The sequence below is a fragment of the Kwoniella dendrophila genome, chromosome 1, assembly GCF_036810415.1.
Source record: "Kwoniella dendrophila CBS 6074 chromosome 1, complete sequence".
Lineage (NCBI taxonomy): Eukaryota > Fungi > Basidiomycota > Tremellomycetes > Tremellales > Cryptococcaceae > Kwoniella > Kwoniella dendrophila.
In genome coordinates, this window is record NC_089476.1 from 3,716,199 (window position 1) to 3,732,218 (window position 16,020).

At 37.8% G+C, this 16,020-nt stretch overlaps 6 protein-coding genes across 6 annotated transcripts; 2 read left to right on the forward strand and 4 right to left on the reverse strand.

The window, feature by feature from the left end:
- Positions 1-247: 247 nt before the first annotated feature.
- L201_001320 (uncharacterized protein) lies at positions 248-1,097 on the reverse strand (the record flags this gene model as incomplete). The annotated part of the gene is made up of 3 exons (XM_066217109.1): positions 248-317; positions 398-480; positions 591-1,097. The coding sequence occupies 3 exons, from the start codon at positions 1,095-1,097 to the stop codon at positions 248-250; spliced, it is 660 nt and encodes a 219-aa protein (XP_066073206.1).
- Positions 1,098-2,126: 1,029 nt separating this feature from the next.
- Positions 2,127-3,005, reverse strand: L201_001321 (uncharacterized protein; the record flags this gene model as incomplete). The annotated part of the gene is made up of 4 exons (XM_066217110.1): positions 2,127-2,227; positions 2,334-2,684; positions 2,741-2,830; positions 2,891-3,005. The coding sequence occupies 4 exons, from the start codon at positions 3,003-3,005 to the stop codon at positions 2,127-2,129; spliced, it is 657 nt and encodes a 218-aa protein (XP_066073207.1).
- Positions 3,006-3,900: 895 nt separating this feature from the next.
- Positions 3,901-5,234, reverse strand: L201_001322 (uncharacterized protein; the record flags this gene model as incomplete). The annotated part of the gene is made up of 3 exons (XM_066217111.1): positions 3,901-4,073; positions 4,166-4,235; positions 5,067-5,234. The coding sequence occupies 3 exons, from the start codon at positions 5,232-5,234 to the stop codon at positions 3,901-3,903; spliced, it is 411 nt and encodes a 136-aa protein (XP_066073208.1).
- Positions 5,235-7,130: 1,896 nt separating this feature from the next.
- L201_001323 (uncharacterized protein) lies at positions 7,131-7,591 on the forward strand (the record flags this gene model as incomplete). Its single annotated transcript, XM_066217112.1, has 3 exons — positions 7,131-7,244; positions 7,326-7,431; positions 7,515-7,591. 3 exons carry the CDS (start codon positions 7,131-7,133, stop codon positions 7,589-7,591), a joined length of 297 nt encoding a protein of 98 aa, XP_066073209.1.
- A 1,485-nt stretch (positions 7,592-9,076) lies between these two features.
- On the forward strand, positions 9,077-12,336 carry L201_001324 (uncharacterized protein; the record flags this gene model as incomplete). The annotated part of the gene is made up of 10 exons (XM_066217113.1): positions 9,077-9,272; positions 9,353-9,419; positions 9,491-9,521; positions 9,592-9,831; positions 9,945-10,123; positions 10,188-10,287; positions 10,356-10,466; positions 10,563-10,765; positions 10,826-10,947; positions 11,036-12,336. 10 exons carry the CDS (start codon positions 9,077-9,079, stop codon positions 12,334-12,336), a joined length of 2,550 nt encoding a protein of 849 aa, XP_066073210.1.
- An 817-nt stretch (positions 12,337-13,153) lies between these two features.
- Positions 13,154-15,302, reverse strand: L201_001325 (uncharacterized protein; the record flags this gene model as incomplete). Its single annotated transcript, XM_066217114.1, has 2 exons — positions 13,154-13,338; positions 13,463-15,302. The coding sequence occupies 2 exons, from the start codon at positions 15,300-15,302 to the stop codon at positions 13,154-13,156; spliced, it is 2,025 nt and encodes a 674-aa protein (XP_066073211.1).
- Positions 15,303-16,020: the final 718 nt, after the last annotated feature.

Here is a 16,020-nt window from a genome sequence, read left to right on the forward strand (position 1 = left end):
AATACAAATTCAACGTGGACTCATACTGTCATTTCTGATTTTAATAGCATTGATCATGTTTACACAGTCCGTGTTGAATGTATACGATAGTTGCATAGTAAAAGTAATGTATGAATAGCAGACAACTAGATAACTTAAAGTAAGGGAGAATAGAGCACTACAAAATTTCGAGATAGCTATCGAGTATCACGTGAGTTCAACAGTCCGTTCGTTCTAATTTTTTCGTTATATGGTATTTCTCATTAGGTCATTTATAAAAGGGAATGGTTATTCTTTTATATTGATCACTGTGTGAACTTGATCCAATACCAATTGTACTACAGTATATGTACGAAGTCAGATGACATGATATGAGTTTTGTAACCCAAAGTCAAACGATGCGTCAATAATTACTTACACAGTTGATTTATCATGAGAATCATCTACATTAATCGTAATCTCGTGAGAATTCTCATTTGTTGATTCTTCAATTATATTTGGCTGCCCGGAATAAGAAAATAACTCGTGATTAGCTCCTCATCTTATTGTATTTTCAGACACCATTGGGTAGAGTACATCTGGTTAGCAAGGTATGAAACACATCTACTTACTCTGATATTTGATAAACCAGGATAATTTAGAATGGTATATAAGATATAAGGACCTTTACCACCATCCCATTCTACATTAATTGAATCACCATTTTTAACTTGATCAGGAAACTTATTGGTAAAATGTAATCCTGCTGATTCTGTTGCCAAAGCTGAAGGAGAAGCAGAAGTAGAACTTGAAATGGCTTTACTAGGTGTGTTTTGAGAAATTTGAGATTCGGCTTTAGTAGATGTGAATGATGCGGAAGAAAAAGAAGTTGGTTTTATAGATGAGTCAGAAGTGATTTTGTTGGTTGACAGTACTGTCATGGAAGGTTCAGTTTTTTCAGAATCTGTCGTTATTACGGTTTGTAATGGATCATCCGATTTTATCGCTGCTGGAGAGGCTGTCTCAATGGTATCAGATATGGATGTATCGTCATTGGATTGTCGGTTCATTAATGTAGGCGCTGAAAATACTATCGGTGCAAGTGAAAGTACGGTAATGAGGGATTTGGTGAATAACATCTCTACAAGTTATACTTGATTTGCTTGCCTTACTGGGATGAATGTGATAGTCTTATGAGGTTGCCGACCGCTTTGAACAGTTTTGGGAATCTGAATGTCGTTTGATGAAGAATAGCTTAGTCGGATCATCCTTTCTTTATGCTTTATATAGACATTTTTCATCTTCCAATCCATCTTTGATACTTCTAATCCTCGTCAATGGTTCAATGGCATAGCGATATTTGTGTTGGTCAACTTGCACAGGGAGCAATTGCAGCAATGCAAAAGGATTCTATTAACGTCGAAATAAACTTGTCAAGCACAGATATATTGTCAATGTCAAGTACAGTAAAACAGACAGATCTTAGATCTCTTAAGCAGAAGACCGAAGATTTCCTTTCGAATGCTGTTCCTTATCGTTTTCACCAGTTTGAAAGAACGGCACTGTAAGATTCCGCTTCAAGGTAGGCTGTAACCAAATGATCGGTGCCTTGGCTTCCCACTTATACCCAGCTTTTACATAGCCTGTTTTGGTTGTACAGTACATAGCTATTTGCGTTATAGAATAAAGTACACAACATGAGCGATGCTGTTCAAAGAGATTCTTACATTGAACGATAGCTTTGAATAATCTATAATACAGGCTTGTTGAATTCCATATACTGCCCAAAACGACATTGGACGTATAACGAGAACACGAAAAGGCCTAATACGCTACCTGTTTCGAGAAGATAACGCTAAAAAGGCAAAAGCGATGCAAATATCCGATCATGGTATATTATTTGCGATATTTCAAAGAATAGTGGGGAATCGTAAATATGATGCATGCTATGCATATAACTATGATTATAATACAGTAAATTACAGTATGATTGATAGGTATCTCTGATATCGCTACAGTGGTGTGATAAGATTATAAGGTTTTTTCGGGTAATCTCAAAAGAATAGGTTGACTAACAATGGAAAGCCGAAATAGTCATACGATACTGGGTTAAAGGATAACTGATATACAGAGAATTAGGATAAAATGTGTACGGTGAATATAAATTTCTACAATAAGGTGATCAAACTACCCAAAGCTAGTAACGAAGCGAGGATTATGGGACCTCTTAGACCGATTATCTCCATAGCCGAGAATGTAGTAGGTAAGGCTAGAGACATTAGAGAATTATATCGTCAGTCAACTCTAAAACGTTCAACTTCGTTGGGAAGACCATTAGGTTTGGCCAATGATTGAAATGAGTCTATTTGACTCACCATCAGAAGTTTTATTCTTGTTACCTTTATTCCGTCCCGCCGCTCCTGCTGCACCAGCACCAGCACCAGCACCAGCACCAGCTCCGGCGGCTGTTCCTCCACTACCACTCGATCCAGATCCAGAAGAAGAACTACCTTCCTCCGAAGAAGATCCTTTACTTGATGATGACGAAGAGGAAGAAGAAGAGGATGATGAACTAGATTTTCCTCCTCCACCACTAGAACCACCTCCACCTCGTCCTCCACCACCGCCTATACGACGACATTGTTGATGATATGTAGAAGGAGCTGATGTATCGGAAGAATCCGATGATGAGCGCTGGTGATTGTCCCCTTCGGAGGTGTTGATGTCTAAGACCGGTTATCAGAAGAAAGTATAACCTGTGAAAAAGATTGATGTGACTTACCATCACCACATATAGTCCAGTATTCCTCGTCTTCCTCCTCTACGTAATTCTGTACAAAGCGCGATTCTTCCTGATACCCTGGTGCATCGCCTACAATTCAGAGATTAGTCAGAACTGAACAGTCATATGATCGGTTAAAAAATTACTCACCTGCTAGCACCAAATCCTCAGAAGGAAGAGCGATACCGAGATTTTCAGTTGGTAAGGCTGTGACTGAACTTAAAGTGAGTCCAACCAGGAGGAGGATATAATGTAATTTGGTCATGATGAAAGGTGACTCTATGTCTATAAATATGTATATATTCAAGATAATCCAAGATTTATTACTGTTGTAAGTTGATTATGTACAATTGATAGGAGATAATATTGAAATGACTGTGCAAGATAAGATTAAATCGATGATGTGAAGATCAGTACTGCGGATCATAATGTCTCCAACATTTTTATATATATAGAAATTCACGATTCCCAATAAGCAACATGCATGATCATCGGTAGGCGGGGCTAACCGAAATGACGCAACAAACCTTTATTTCGGCACAGGATTTTACTTGGCATCCGGCTCAATTTAGCTCAAGTGAGCTCTAAATCTTACGGCCGGAGAGCTAGGGTAAGGAAGCGAAGGGATCATCAAAGCGGTGCATGAAATACAAGGATCGTGAATGGTGGAATACCAGCAGATTTCATGTAACTCAGCTACTAGTAACCTTACTGTAGCCTCCATTTCTTAAAGATTATTACGGACGAAAGTCGGATGGACGATCATGCCAAGAAGACAGGATTTAATTTCCAGCGGAAGCTCAGTCGAGTTGAGCTGCTACAATAGGTACTCATGATTTATGCATGTATTCGTTTAGCTCTCGTGTATCTTTAAATCCGTGTATGTTTTATTCTTCGTGCAAGTATGATAATATACATATTATTTGCGCATTTCATCAAAAATGAAAGACTCTTCTCCAGAAAGCTCTGTTAATTGGGTCTATCTTAGCTTTAAACGATTATAAAAATACCAAAGGAGACTAAGGAGATCAATAGAGTTGTAAGGAAGATGAACGATATTAATGGTATTGTAATCGCGGCTATATGATCTATCTCAGATAAACATCGTGAATTTAGCATTTACCAAATCGCTTTATAATACGCGGCATAAGCGTTTTTTTTTACTCACGCGTTGCATGAGACCGAGTACCATTTGTGCTTGAGGTTGATGCAGAACTACTTTGAGTAAATCTAATTTTGGTTTTAGTTTTAGGTTGTTTAATAACTTTAGTTTTGGTCGCTCTGGCTTCGATATCAATATAATGCTTATCTTTTGGCTCTAAATTGACCTCGCCTAATAGAAATCAAGTGAATTAGATGAGAAATTAATCGTACGAATCAGACTGAAGTTCTACTCCTTATGTAAATAATCGATGTTGGGCTTACGCTTGATTGGCACGTATTTCTTTCCATCATTTTGATCTGTTAAAAAACCTTCTGGCGCAGAGGTAATAGTCTATATGGGTACCAGTTTGTCCAATACTGTTTCTTGGGCAACAAAGGAGCTTGGATCTAGTGCAGATCTATAGGGGGTTGGGGCTTGGGGTGAACCATGCAGTACTAAATGTTAGCAATCGAAGCTAATGCTCATCGCATATACTTGAGTTAAAAGACCACTAGGTTCCGATCAGACAAAGTTCAACCTACCTTGAAGCGTAGCGACTTCACAAGTTGGCGATATGCACCGTTTGTCGCCTACAGCTGGTGATGCTATACCCAAGCAAGCCGTGAGTGACAAGCTAATTATGGCGATCTTAATGAATAGTACCATCTTGGATATACTCTTCAATCGTTGCGAGGTGTACAGTGCGAAGGTGAATATTTTTGATCAGGATAAAAGCAAGAAATCCATTCAGTACTCATTGCCGTCAGTTGTTATTTCTGTCTATACCAAGGTTATCTACCGCTTTTGACGAATTGATATAACGTCATATATACGTGCGTCAAAGTAGTATGTAAAGGCGTGAAATCAAGTATAACATACATAGGTTCTGATTTACAACTGTTTTACAACTTAAAAGCTAATTATACTTATAATTCTGGATTTGTGGGTTCTTGAAATGTGTCCATAAAGCGCTTCGTTCTTATCGACGTTTTAAGCTGAGCTAGGGTGAAGGGATGAAGTCGGGAAATAAGGTGGGGGAAAGGAGTTGGATCAAGAATGTATGCCATCGACAGTCTGTCCAAAAAGAGAATAATGATGACTGATATTAGCATGTTTACTTCTGGTATCATAGGGAGAAGACTGGTAGGTAAAGATATTGACTCAAATCCAACATGAACATACCAATAACACCATATTCCAGGGAGCTAAAACACCACAAATATCACCATTTTTACCATAAGGTGCAACTACCATTTTCCAATATTCTGTGAAGAAATATGTGTTTTCACTATAGACGTTGAATCCATCCCTAAATAATTGTTGACGCTGTGGTTGCTGATGCTGCTGCATGATGGATTGTTCTGATTTTGATTTTGAGAGTAAGTTAACATTAAGGTTACGGCTGTCCAGAGGAGTACACCGTTTGTGTGGAAAAAAGGTGGCATTGTTCATTTGTGATTGAATTGTGATTGTAAGAATTATCTGATGATGCGATGATAAGTGGTCTGATCTGTAATCTGAATTAAGTTAGATATAAGTTTGGTTATAGTTTGTTGGTAAGCGGTTAATTCTATTTTGCAATATGAATAGAAGAAAGATGAGGAAAGATATCAAACTTCGTTGATATGGGAATATAAGAATGATTCACAAAGACATACGAATGTATCAATGAGATCTGCGACAACTTATGCTCATTCTGTTCAAAGCATACATACATACATATACTCACAAACTGATTGCACAGTATGTATGAATAATGATGTCGTCCCGGATTAAACCGTAATATGAGCATATGACTAAAGAAGTTTCAACCAAAAAGTTTATAATCAAAGGTCATGTTACCAATCTTTGCTTGGTTGTGTATGTTAATTCTCCCGTGATAATCCGGTTATTTGGTCCACCGGGATATACTTGAACATATTGTATTCGTGCGATATGTAGAAATCAGGTGTACTGAAATTTCCGTAGTAAGATAGTATTGTATAACGTGCTATGCTTGATCATAATTACGAATGGATATAAAAGACGGTATGGTATAAAAAGATAAGGTAACAGAAGGAGGGAATCGGAGACCGTAGATCATAGCAATAAGTCAATAAAAACGCGGTCAAAAGGTTAAGATTAGCGAGATAACCCGTAATCGGTAAAATGCAGAATTGATGATTGGCTAAAAAGAGGCTTTTGCATTTTGGTGTAGCGCGGAGCTTTTAGATTTGCATACCAAGAAGAGCTTTGACCGCAATAGTCATGTAGTGATTCCCACGCTATCACATTATGCATTGATTATTGACTTGTTTTAGTATGGTAGATTTCCCACTCCAACGATCAAACAAGTTCAGGTTTTTTTTTAGATTCTATGATCTTCTGCTGTTCCAAAGGCTTCAATCATTATTAAAGGATCAACTCGGATTCGCCAGGGGGTGATCTCTTTCAATCCCAAGTCAACCCGAAGGGAAGAGAGAGGAATACAAAGGTTAAATGTTTTTCTTATCTTTATGTGATTTTTGGCATCTTTTTAGTCCGAGCTTTTCCTTATTCCAATCTTGATCTTGCAACTGGGGCGTGAATGGAGAAGGTTGTAAAGGATGGTACTGTAAGCAGACAAAACCCTGAATAAACAAGGTTGAACCGACTCGTTCCGTAAAGATAACAATGGGTGTTACACCGTACAACTACATGCCACTTTCGTAAATATTTCAGGGTCTGAATTGGATCAGCGAGTCTTTCCTTATTCCGGTACAATCCAAAATATTCTCACGAACAGTTTCAAGTCTCAACTATTAAGGCCTTAAGTTACTACTTGTATTTACCGCAGTTTACTAGTTGAAAGGATCGTTGATTTACGGGGTAAACTTTGGGGCAAGACATCAAAGCAAAAGCATAACATACCGCTATGATCAACATGAACGTTGGCGTCCGACTCCGATACCGAAGTGGCTACTTCACTAAACTTACTAGCTAACTCATCCTAAAGTAGCTAACTAACTAACTGATAATGCTGTTGGAGCTGATCACGCAAGATGCGATACATCGCGATAAGATATGGTCATGAAAAGGTATATAAACTCCCCTTTGTGGATCGTCAAAGTTGAAAATCTTTCTCCTTCCTCATCATCACAAACAACAACAACCAAACCAAACCAAACCAAACCAAACCAAACCAAACCAAAGCCTCCAAACCAACAAATAACTTTTCTCTTTGATCTCTTTTGACCAAACAATCAAATAACAAATAAATTAACTACAATGTCAATGTTCACTAAATCAGCTCTCAGAACAACTTCAATGGCTTCCAGATCAATGGTCGCTAGACAAACAATGGCTAGAAGAGCTTACACTCAGCCAACTGCTGGTGAACAAGTAAGTTTTTTCATCACACCATACTTCTTTCGCTTCTTGTTATTGATCCATTGGCTGACAATATTTTTCCTTTCTTCTTAGATTAGAGAACTTTTCAAATCTAAACCAGTTCCAGTTGATGCTTACCCAATTATCGCTATCACAATCATGATGTCTTCTTATGCAGGTTACATGCTTACCAAACACAGTGAGTTTTTACGACCTTTCACCCCTTTTAACTTACTATGATGAAACCAGATTACTTACTAATCGTTTTCTCATTTCTTCTAGTCCGAGAAGACCATGATCACGTACGATGGGCACCAGGACAAGGTGGTGTAAAATTTCAATTACCAGGCGAACAATAAATACAAATTTCCATCATACTTTAGACAATACAGCTCAAGCTGTTCTAGAGTTCATAATAGCATAGATTCAATTTCAGCACATTATTTGGGATCAATTTCAATCAATTAACTAGTTTCTAATTAAATTTTCTCTTTTCTTTCTCTCTTTCTGTAAATGTTGTTCTATTCTCATCGTTGGCCACGATTGTACTTTTTTTATCACGATTTTTTAAACTTATATATAGATAATGAATAAAATATCTAAAATGCAAAAAAAGTTACTATAAATACACTATCAATGCGAATCCTCTATCATCCTGACATTCAATCTTGAGATGTGAGCTGAGCTCCAACTAATTGCCATCGTCTTATTTATTTGAAATCTGGTACAACTTGGTTGCATAAATCCCTTGTTAAACAGTCTTACGTAAGTAACATCACGAGTCGACCAAATAACGTTACGTTGTCTCCTCTCTAAGTTATTTCCTCTCCACTTGTTTAGCTATCATCTTGTCTCGTATGTTGTATTTTCGATCATATATTTATGCATACGCAATGTCAGTATACTACATTACAACTATCAAACACAAATGATTACCAAGCACGGATCTTCCTGCCGTACACAACTTGGCCGATTCAACGTGATGGTGGGAATGAATTGCAGTAGGACGTCTGTGCGCATTGATCGATATACAGAAACAATGTTAAATTCATCCTTTGACATAGCTACCACTCAGATATTTCAATCATTTCAATACGACTAAATTGTACTGATCAGAATGACCAAGCTCTTTTACCTTCTTGAATACAGTATATAGTATACAATATCAGTGTACAGTGTACGAAACATACCAAAGGATACCTAATAGTCTGGAACATTCAAAAGGATCGCTTCAACCAAGTACAAAGGGATATGTACATATGTACGGACTATTATCGTTATAAAGTCACTGCCGCACACCAATCTCATCCTTCCATCAAGATCACCTTTCTCTGGTACTTAGCAAAGTTATGTTATAGAAATAAGATGTTTTTAATCTTTTTACAAAGTGAGTTGAGATCCTTTCTACCAAGTCATCCCTTTGTTTCGTATTATGAGACAAAACCATTTTGGCTTCTTTGGATACATTTATCACGACTAAACAGGCGATTATGTTTCGTGAATAGCTAGAATGTACCAAATGAAAGGTAGATCGCTTTGATGAAAGGTCTTCGATTAAAAGTTCTTTCGCTGTAAAGATGGACCTCACCTATACATGGTAGAAATAGCTCGGACACCTTGTAACATATCTCGATGCTGACATGAGCACATGTCTTCTTCTCTCTTCAATACGACATAATATTGACTCATCTATAATACCCTAAAACATAGTATTAAATACTGAACATACTATTACTCATTTCAGGTTATTGGCTGGATACCTCTTTCCACCACTAACTTACCTACAATACCAACATTAGTACTTCAACAACTCTTCTATCCAACCTCCTATACGCTCCATCAACATGTCATCATTATCAGCCTCGGTCCTCGCAGTACTTCTCACGAACAATCTATACCAAGTTAAGGCAGATGATAAAACAGATGCAGCTAGAATAGGAAGCGAGTACACTTCTATGCCTTTATATAGAAGTGGAGCAGGAACGAATGTACTTAGTGTCAATGTCGGTAATCCACCTACGGAATTGAGATTAACTTGCTGTGAGTGCAATCAACCGACACGTCATCAGATCAAGTTATAAATCAAAGGCTAATATCACAGATGAATTTTTAATTATTAGCTACAAATGTAAAATTCTTCGTTGTGGCTTCTGCGGATTGCGATAAATGTGTTGAGCATTCCAATACGTGAGTAATTTAGTTATATAACTTACTTGCAATGTTGTTTACGACAGTAGTTGACAGATTCAATGTTACAGCTTGGACACCGCTTTTTCACAATCCTTAACGGTAAATTCGTTTTTTAAACTTCAGCTTTATACTCAGTGAGTGGTGAAAAGCTGATCACTCGCTTTTACAGATGTCACAACAAGATCTCGCATATGTTTTTCCCTTCCCTTCCGGTTCCTCATCAACAGTCTCTATAGGAGGTACTTTCGCCACAGATGTAATTTCGGATGAAAGAGGTGATGAAGCTACACCTAGACCTATAGTCCTGGCTACAACTATCCAAACAAATGATAAAAATGCTATATTGAATGGCGTAGATAGTAGACTAACTGATGGAACTGCCGGATTTTGGGGTATGGGAGTTTATCAAGTAAGTCAATAGGATTCCTCCTTCTTACTGATCTTGATTTGAGCAATGTACAGTATCTCCAAGAGACATGAATAAGGGTTTCAGGCTGATAATTGAATATAAAAATTGTTTAGGACAAAAAAGCAAACTCAATGATACCGTCAATGATAACCTCTGATAATGATGGATCAACAGAACAACTCGATTCGTTCACAGTAGGATTTCGAATAAATAACTTTTCAACTAATACGAATGATTTAGCTGGAGAGATACATTGGGGTGCTGTACCTGCAGGAGAATACGAAGGCAATTTGTATGTTGTTATTCGAACATTCATTCTGTATTGATCGCTTATATCAGTCAATTCACCTCTTTAGTAATTGGATTACCACCAACACGTCCGTTGGTGGATCTTGGGGGTTTGCCGTAGAACGATTCGAGCATGGCGGTGATGTTATCGATCTAGAACATCATTTCGTAAGTTCCAGCTACAGCAATGACCTCCGATTTATGGCTATATGAAGCTGAACAAGCACAATTAACAGGGTACCATTGATCCGGGTTTCGATTCTATCTATGTCCCCACCAATATAGCTGAAAGGGTCTTTTCAAAAGTAAATGGAGCGCAACGAGATAATGTTGACACCACTCGATGGGTAAGTTATTGCCCCCATGAATTCTCGCCTGGCATTCGGTATTTACGGATTACAGAAAGCTTGAGCTAATTGTTTCATACTATCGTTCACCTTCAGAATGTGCCTTGCGATGCACATCTTGATCTGAGAATAACCATATCTGGAACCTCCTATGCAATCGATCCTACTTCACTTGTCAGAAACCGTGATCGTGCAGGAAGAACATGTTGGAGTTCCATTGTAGCTTGGCAAAATGGTAGTGTACCTGAACAAAATGGTGAAATTAGGTTAGGCACACCTTTCATGTCCGGTGTTTATACGTGAGTCGATGGGAAAACTCGCTCCTGAGGTTTAGCTAACGTATGAGGTCGTTCATGTAGTGCTCTATATTACTCTGGTTCAGCTCAATATGTTGGTTTGGCCGGTAAACCTAATTCAGTCAATGCTGCCGATCTGTATCATAAAGATGAAGGTCATCCGAATATGAAATTGGCCGGTATATGTGAGTTGAGATCTTGTCATGACCTGACCCATTTCGGTGAAGTGACGAAGCTTAAAGCTAACATGATCCCACCATTTCATGCGAATAGTGATTGGTACACTTGTCGGTTTGCTAGTATTCGGCTTACTTTTATGTTACGCTCGGAACCGATCATCATTTCAATCGATATGGTATCGATCAATTCGACGGCAACAAAGGATTCAAATGAACGCGGCAGTAAGAAGCGCTACGTTACCACCACCGATGATGCCTATCGTAGGTATGGGTCCTCCACCTTTCATACCTAGAGGACCACCTATGTCAATGATGGCTCCACCTATGCCAATGACAGGACCACCTATGCCACCACCTCACATGATTGGCGGAATGATTCCACCACCACAACCACCACACTTGCAACAATCTCCCCCACATTCAATGCAGCCGCAGCAACAGCATTTTCAGGAACAATCTCCTCCCGGATTGGCACCACCACCGTATCAGCCTCCAATGATAGCAACACAAGATCCACAACAAAGACAACCATTGCTTCACGATCACCACCAACAGAGGATGGATGTTATGCCTTTAACAGTAGAGTCTCACCAACAAGGTCAAGGATATTATTCACCTAGATTACAAGAAACTTCACCATCTAAATCGAATTACTTACCAATTCCTGTACCATTACCTTTCAATAATAAAAGATCAAGTAAATCGAAATTCAGAAATTCAGGATATCAATATGATCAGCCATCTAGTATAGGAGGAGAAGGAGGATCAAAAGTACATTTTGGACCGACTTCAGCAAGACATATGAGAACTTCAAGTTCACGTTCAATTGGTAGTGAAAATCATAATATAAATGAGTTTGGATCTTTTAATGAAATTGGAAGATGCGGACAAGAAGGTAGATATACTAGACAGAATGATTTTATGAAAGAATACAATAACCTGAAACCTTCAAATCATTCCGAGAAGCATTGTGAACAACCACAACCTGCTCTTTCATCAAACGCAAGAGCACCGAAATCTGTGAAATATAATAATGACATACCAGATGATCTAACTGAAGTGCCAAATGAAGATGAGATTTTACCTGGCCAAAATCAGTATCCACATCAATATCAATCACCAAATCAAATTCAGACTCAGGAGAAGAAAAGGTATTTCTCATGGTATAACAACAACAATAATAATGCATCAAATAAAAGTGACTATACACCTGTCTTACCTGATGACAACGGTGACAATGAAAGTCAGATAAGTTATAAAAGTAATACAAGAAAAAGTTGGTGGAATAAAAACAATGATAAGAATGGTAATAATTGGAAGGAGAAAGAATCGATGTTGAGTGGAAATAACGATACTTTTAGTCCCAGAGTGAAAAGAGGTTTAGGATGGAGTTGATCGTCGCTTTGATGATATTCAAAGGTCAAACTGATAATTCAGTATACGACATATACAAGATATGGACATTTTACCGGGATATTACCCGTATTTGAGGCTGAGGCTTTCTTCCAATTTTCATGAATTAGTTCTTCTATTAAGAAGATTTTTTAATCTAGGGATGTAATATGTAACATGTAAAATGTAAAGTATAATCTGCATCATCATTGTTCTATTTAAGAATAAACGAAACGATTAAAGCAAGTAATATGACTTATTGGGTCATACTGTAATGTAAAATGGAAAGCGAAGCGAAGTAAAAATGTAAACATATTTACGGTAAAGCGAAAATACTAAAAAGACAAAAACGTATAGGTAATCTGACGGAAAAAATTACTTTACATACTAGAGTCGAAGATTCATCACGAAACCAGCGTGATTCTACACTCGTAAGAAAGAAGTGGAGATTCGAAAGAACAAGCCAAGAAAAATCAAGAAGAGGACGAAGAGAAAGAGACAGAGAAAAAAAAAACTCATACTTGGCGATCAATTTGAAAAGAAGAAGAAGGATTCTCCTAATCCTACTTAATGTGGAGATTGCGAGTAGAAGAGAAAATTTAAGAATGGACAGAAAAGAAAAGAGATACCGAAAAAAACAGATACAATCGAGCAAGTCCAGTCCAATTTATTAGCAGAAAAAGAAATTAGAATAAGAGAAAGAAAATAGATACAAAAGAGTGAATTATATCGAATGGACTTGTTGATAACTGAAGATATTTTCAAAGAAGATAAGGTGAAAGAAATTTCCTAATCAGACGAATCATGTTGTGGTTCTAACCTAATCTAACCATTCCCAAACTAAATCTGAATTGTATGGACCACCATTAATATAACTTGCCATTACACCCATGTCCCAATTATTATTTGTCAATGCACCATATGCACCTGTACTTAAATCTAAAGATCTTTTTGAACATCCTGGACATCTATCTGCTACTTGAGCTACAATTGAATTACTTCCCCCTATACAGATGAAAACAAAAATATTCATTATCAATATTATATATATGATTAATGATTATATGTATGCTGTTTCTGTTTATGAATGGAGAGTGTTTGACCGAAGAAAGAAAGAAAGAAAACTTACAAGATAATTTCAAATGATGTCCACAAATTGGATTATTATTTGGATTCAAACCATTATATCCGGGCCAATTATCAAATAATTCAGCTGAAGCAGCAACAATATAATCTGAAGGTTGATTCCACCATCCACATGCACCTAATCCAACATCAAAGTATGTTCCCCAACCATGATATGGTCCATCACCTTCTGGATCAACTGAAACTCTTTTTTGAACTGGTGTAGTAGATGGTGAAGCTACAGCAGAAGAAGATGTTTTGCTGGAAGTAGTAGTTGATATTTTACTAGTACTAGTACTACTTGATGCGATAGTTGATGAAGCTTTACTAGTCGTTGAAGAACTAACTTTACTTGCGCTACTAGAACTTGATGCTTTACTAGTGGACGAAGAAGCTGCTTTTGACGTTGAACTGCTTGTTGATGATGCAGCTTTACTAGTTGATGAAGAAACTTTTGAGGTTGTACTACTGACTGCCTTTGATGTTCTACCCGCTACTGAAGAAGTACTACTAGTCGTAGCTGGTTTAGATGTTCTACCAGGTACAGTTGAAGTACTCGTTTTAGTTGTTGAAGCTTTTGAAGTATTTATTGAGCTTGAACTTGATGCTCTTTGACTCGAAGACATGACTCCTGAACTCGTCTTAATCGAACTTGCAGGAATACTGGAAGTTGACGACTTAGAAGATGATGAAGTGGTCAATTGAGCTGAAGTTGGAGTTTTACTTGTACTACTAGCTGCTTTAGATATTGAAGATGAGGATGCCGCTTTGGAAGTTGAAGATGGGATCGAAGCTGATACAGATGATTTCGTTGGTGAAGGAGCTGAACTGTGACTTGATGAGGTGGATGTTCTTCCAGCGACTGAAGATGAAGGTCCACCAGGTCGATTCAAAGTAGCTTTCGCTGAGCCTGCCGCTGCAGAGGAGGAAGAAGATGATGCCTTCGAGACTGAAGCTGATGTAGAGCTTGATTTGATACCGCTAGAGGTAGAAGCCGTGTTGGATCTAGTAGCGGAAGAAGCTGGGATACTGGCTGATTTCGAAGCGCTCGAAGTTGAGGAAGAAGCTTTTGAAGTAGAAGCGGAACCGGAAGTGGAAGCAGATGATTTGGAAGCTGAAATAGAAGAAGAAGTCGAGGCTTTGGATGTCGAAGCAGAAATGGAAGCTGTTGAAGAAACTTTCGAAGTAGACGAAGAAACACCTGAAGAAGTTCTGGAAGCTGAACCTGATGAAGAAGAAGAAGCTGATTTGGAAGTAGAAGAGGAGGAAGGTAAAGGAGAAGTTTTGGAAGCTGAAGCTGAAGCTGAAGTAGAACTGGTTTTAGAACTTGATACCGCTGAACTAGTTTTAGACATTGAAGCAGAACTTGAGGAGGATTTACTGATTGATCCCGAAGCGGATGAGGATGGTGCAGTCGAAGTAATTGTATTTGTTTTTGTTGTTGTTACAGTAATAGTTTTAGGTGAACAAGTTGCTCTTGGATCTAAACCTCTTTTTCTCCTTTTCACAATTTTCTTAATAACGTTTCTCTTCTCTTTTTTAGCTTCCAATTCTGATTCATTTCCAGATTGTCCATGCTCTTCTTGTTCGACATTCCTATTAAAATGTCTGAGTTTGTTTATACTATTAAACCATTTAGGTTGATGCCTATTCTCCAAACTACCTCCTACCCCTAATCCTCTTTCCACTTCTATTGCTGGTACTGGTAAATCATTTCCTGATCCACCACTAATTTCATTCGAATCTCCTCCAGGTGGTAAGAATGGATTATAAGCTTTTGGATGAGCATTAGCATTTGCTGAAGCCAATAATGGTAATAATGCTGCGATTGAAAGGAATTTCATCTTGTTCCAGTTGATTTCAAAGTTGGCTATATACTCGAGTTACCAAGGTGCTGTTTAGGTCAAAGTTGAGTCGACCAAAAGTTTGAATAGATCGATTGTTGTACTAAAAGATTGAATGAGCCGACCTGCGGTAATGATTAAAAGTGTAGGATATATATATATATCTATTATAAGTTAAGTTGAAGTAATGGATAAACAAAAAAAAGAGTGAATGAATCGCTACCTGAGCGTATTAGTATTGTTGCATGTAGATGCTAAAGAATGTCGAAGGGAGTAAGCTATTAAGGAATGTTGACGATAAAGCAAGTGAGAGAGAGAAAAAAAAGACAAACAAACAAATATGCAGAAGGAAGAAAAGAAAGAATAAATTAACGAAAAGAACGATATTAGTCATAACCTTCAATATGCTATGCATTCGTCTCCGCCTTTCCAGCCCATTAACTCGATCATCAGGTCCTTCTTACCAACAAACTTATTTTAATCATTATTATTGAACATACCGCGCTAGATATGTATCGATATTAAGTTTTAAGGGAATGAACAAACTCATCAGTAAGGTTATATCATCTTTGATTGCTCACGAAAGTTTCGGTTCAAATGGAAGGTTTGTTTTTCCAGATTGTTTGTTCAAGGAGTCACGTCCAACTTCTGCTTCATTGTTTTGATAGACTTGGTAACGGACCATAATTGTAAGAGATCAGCGTGCACACTCCTGTAG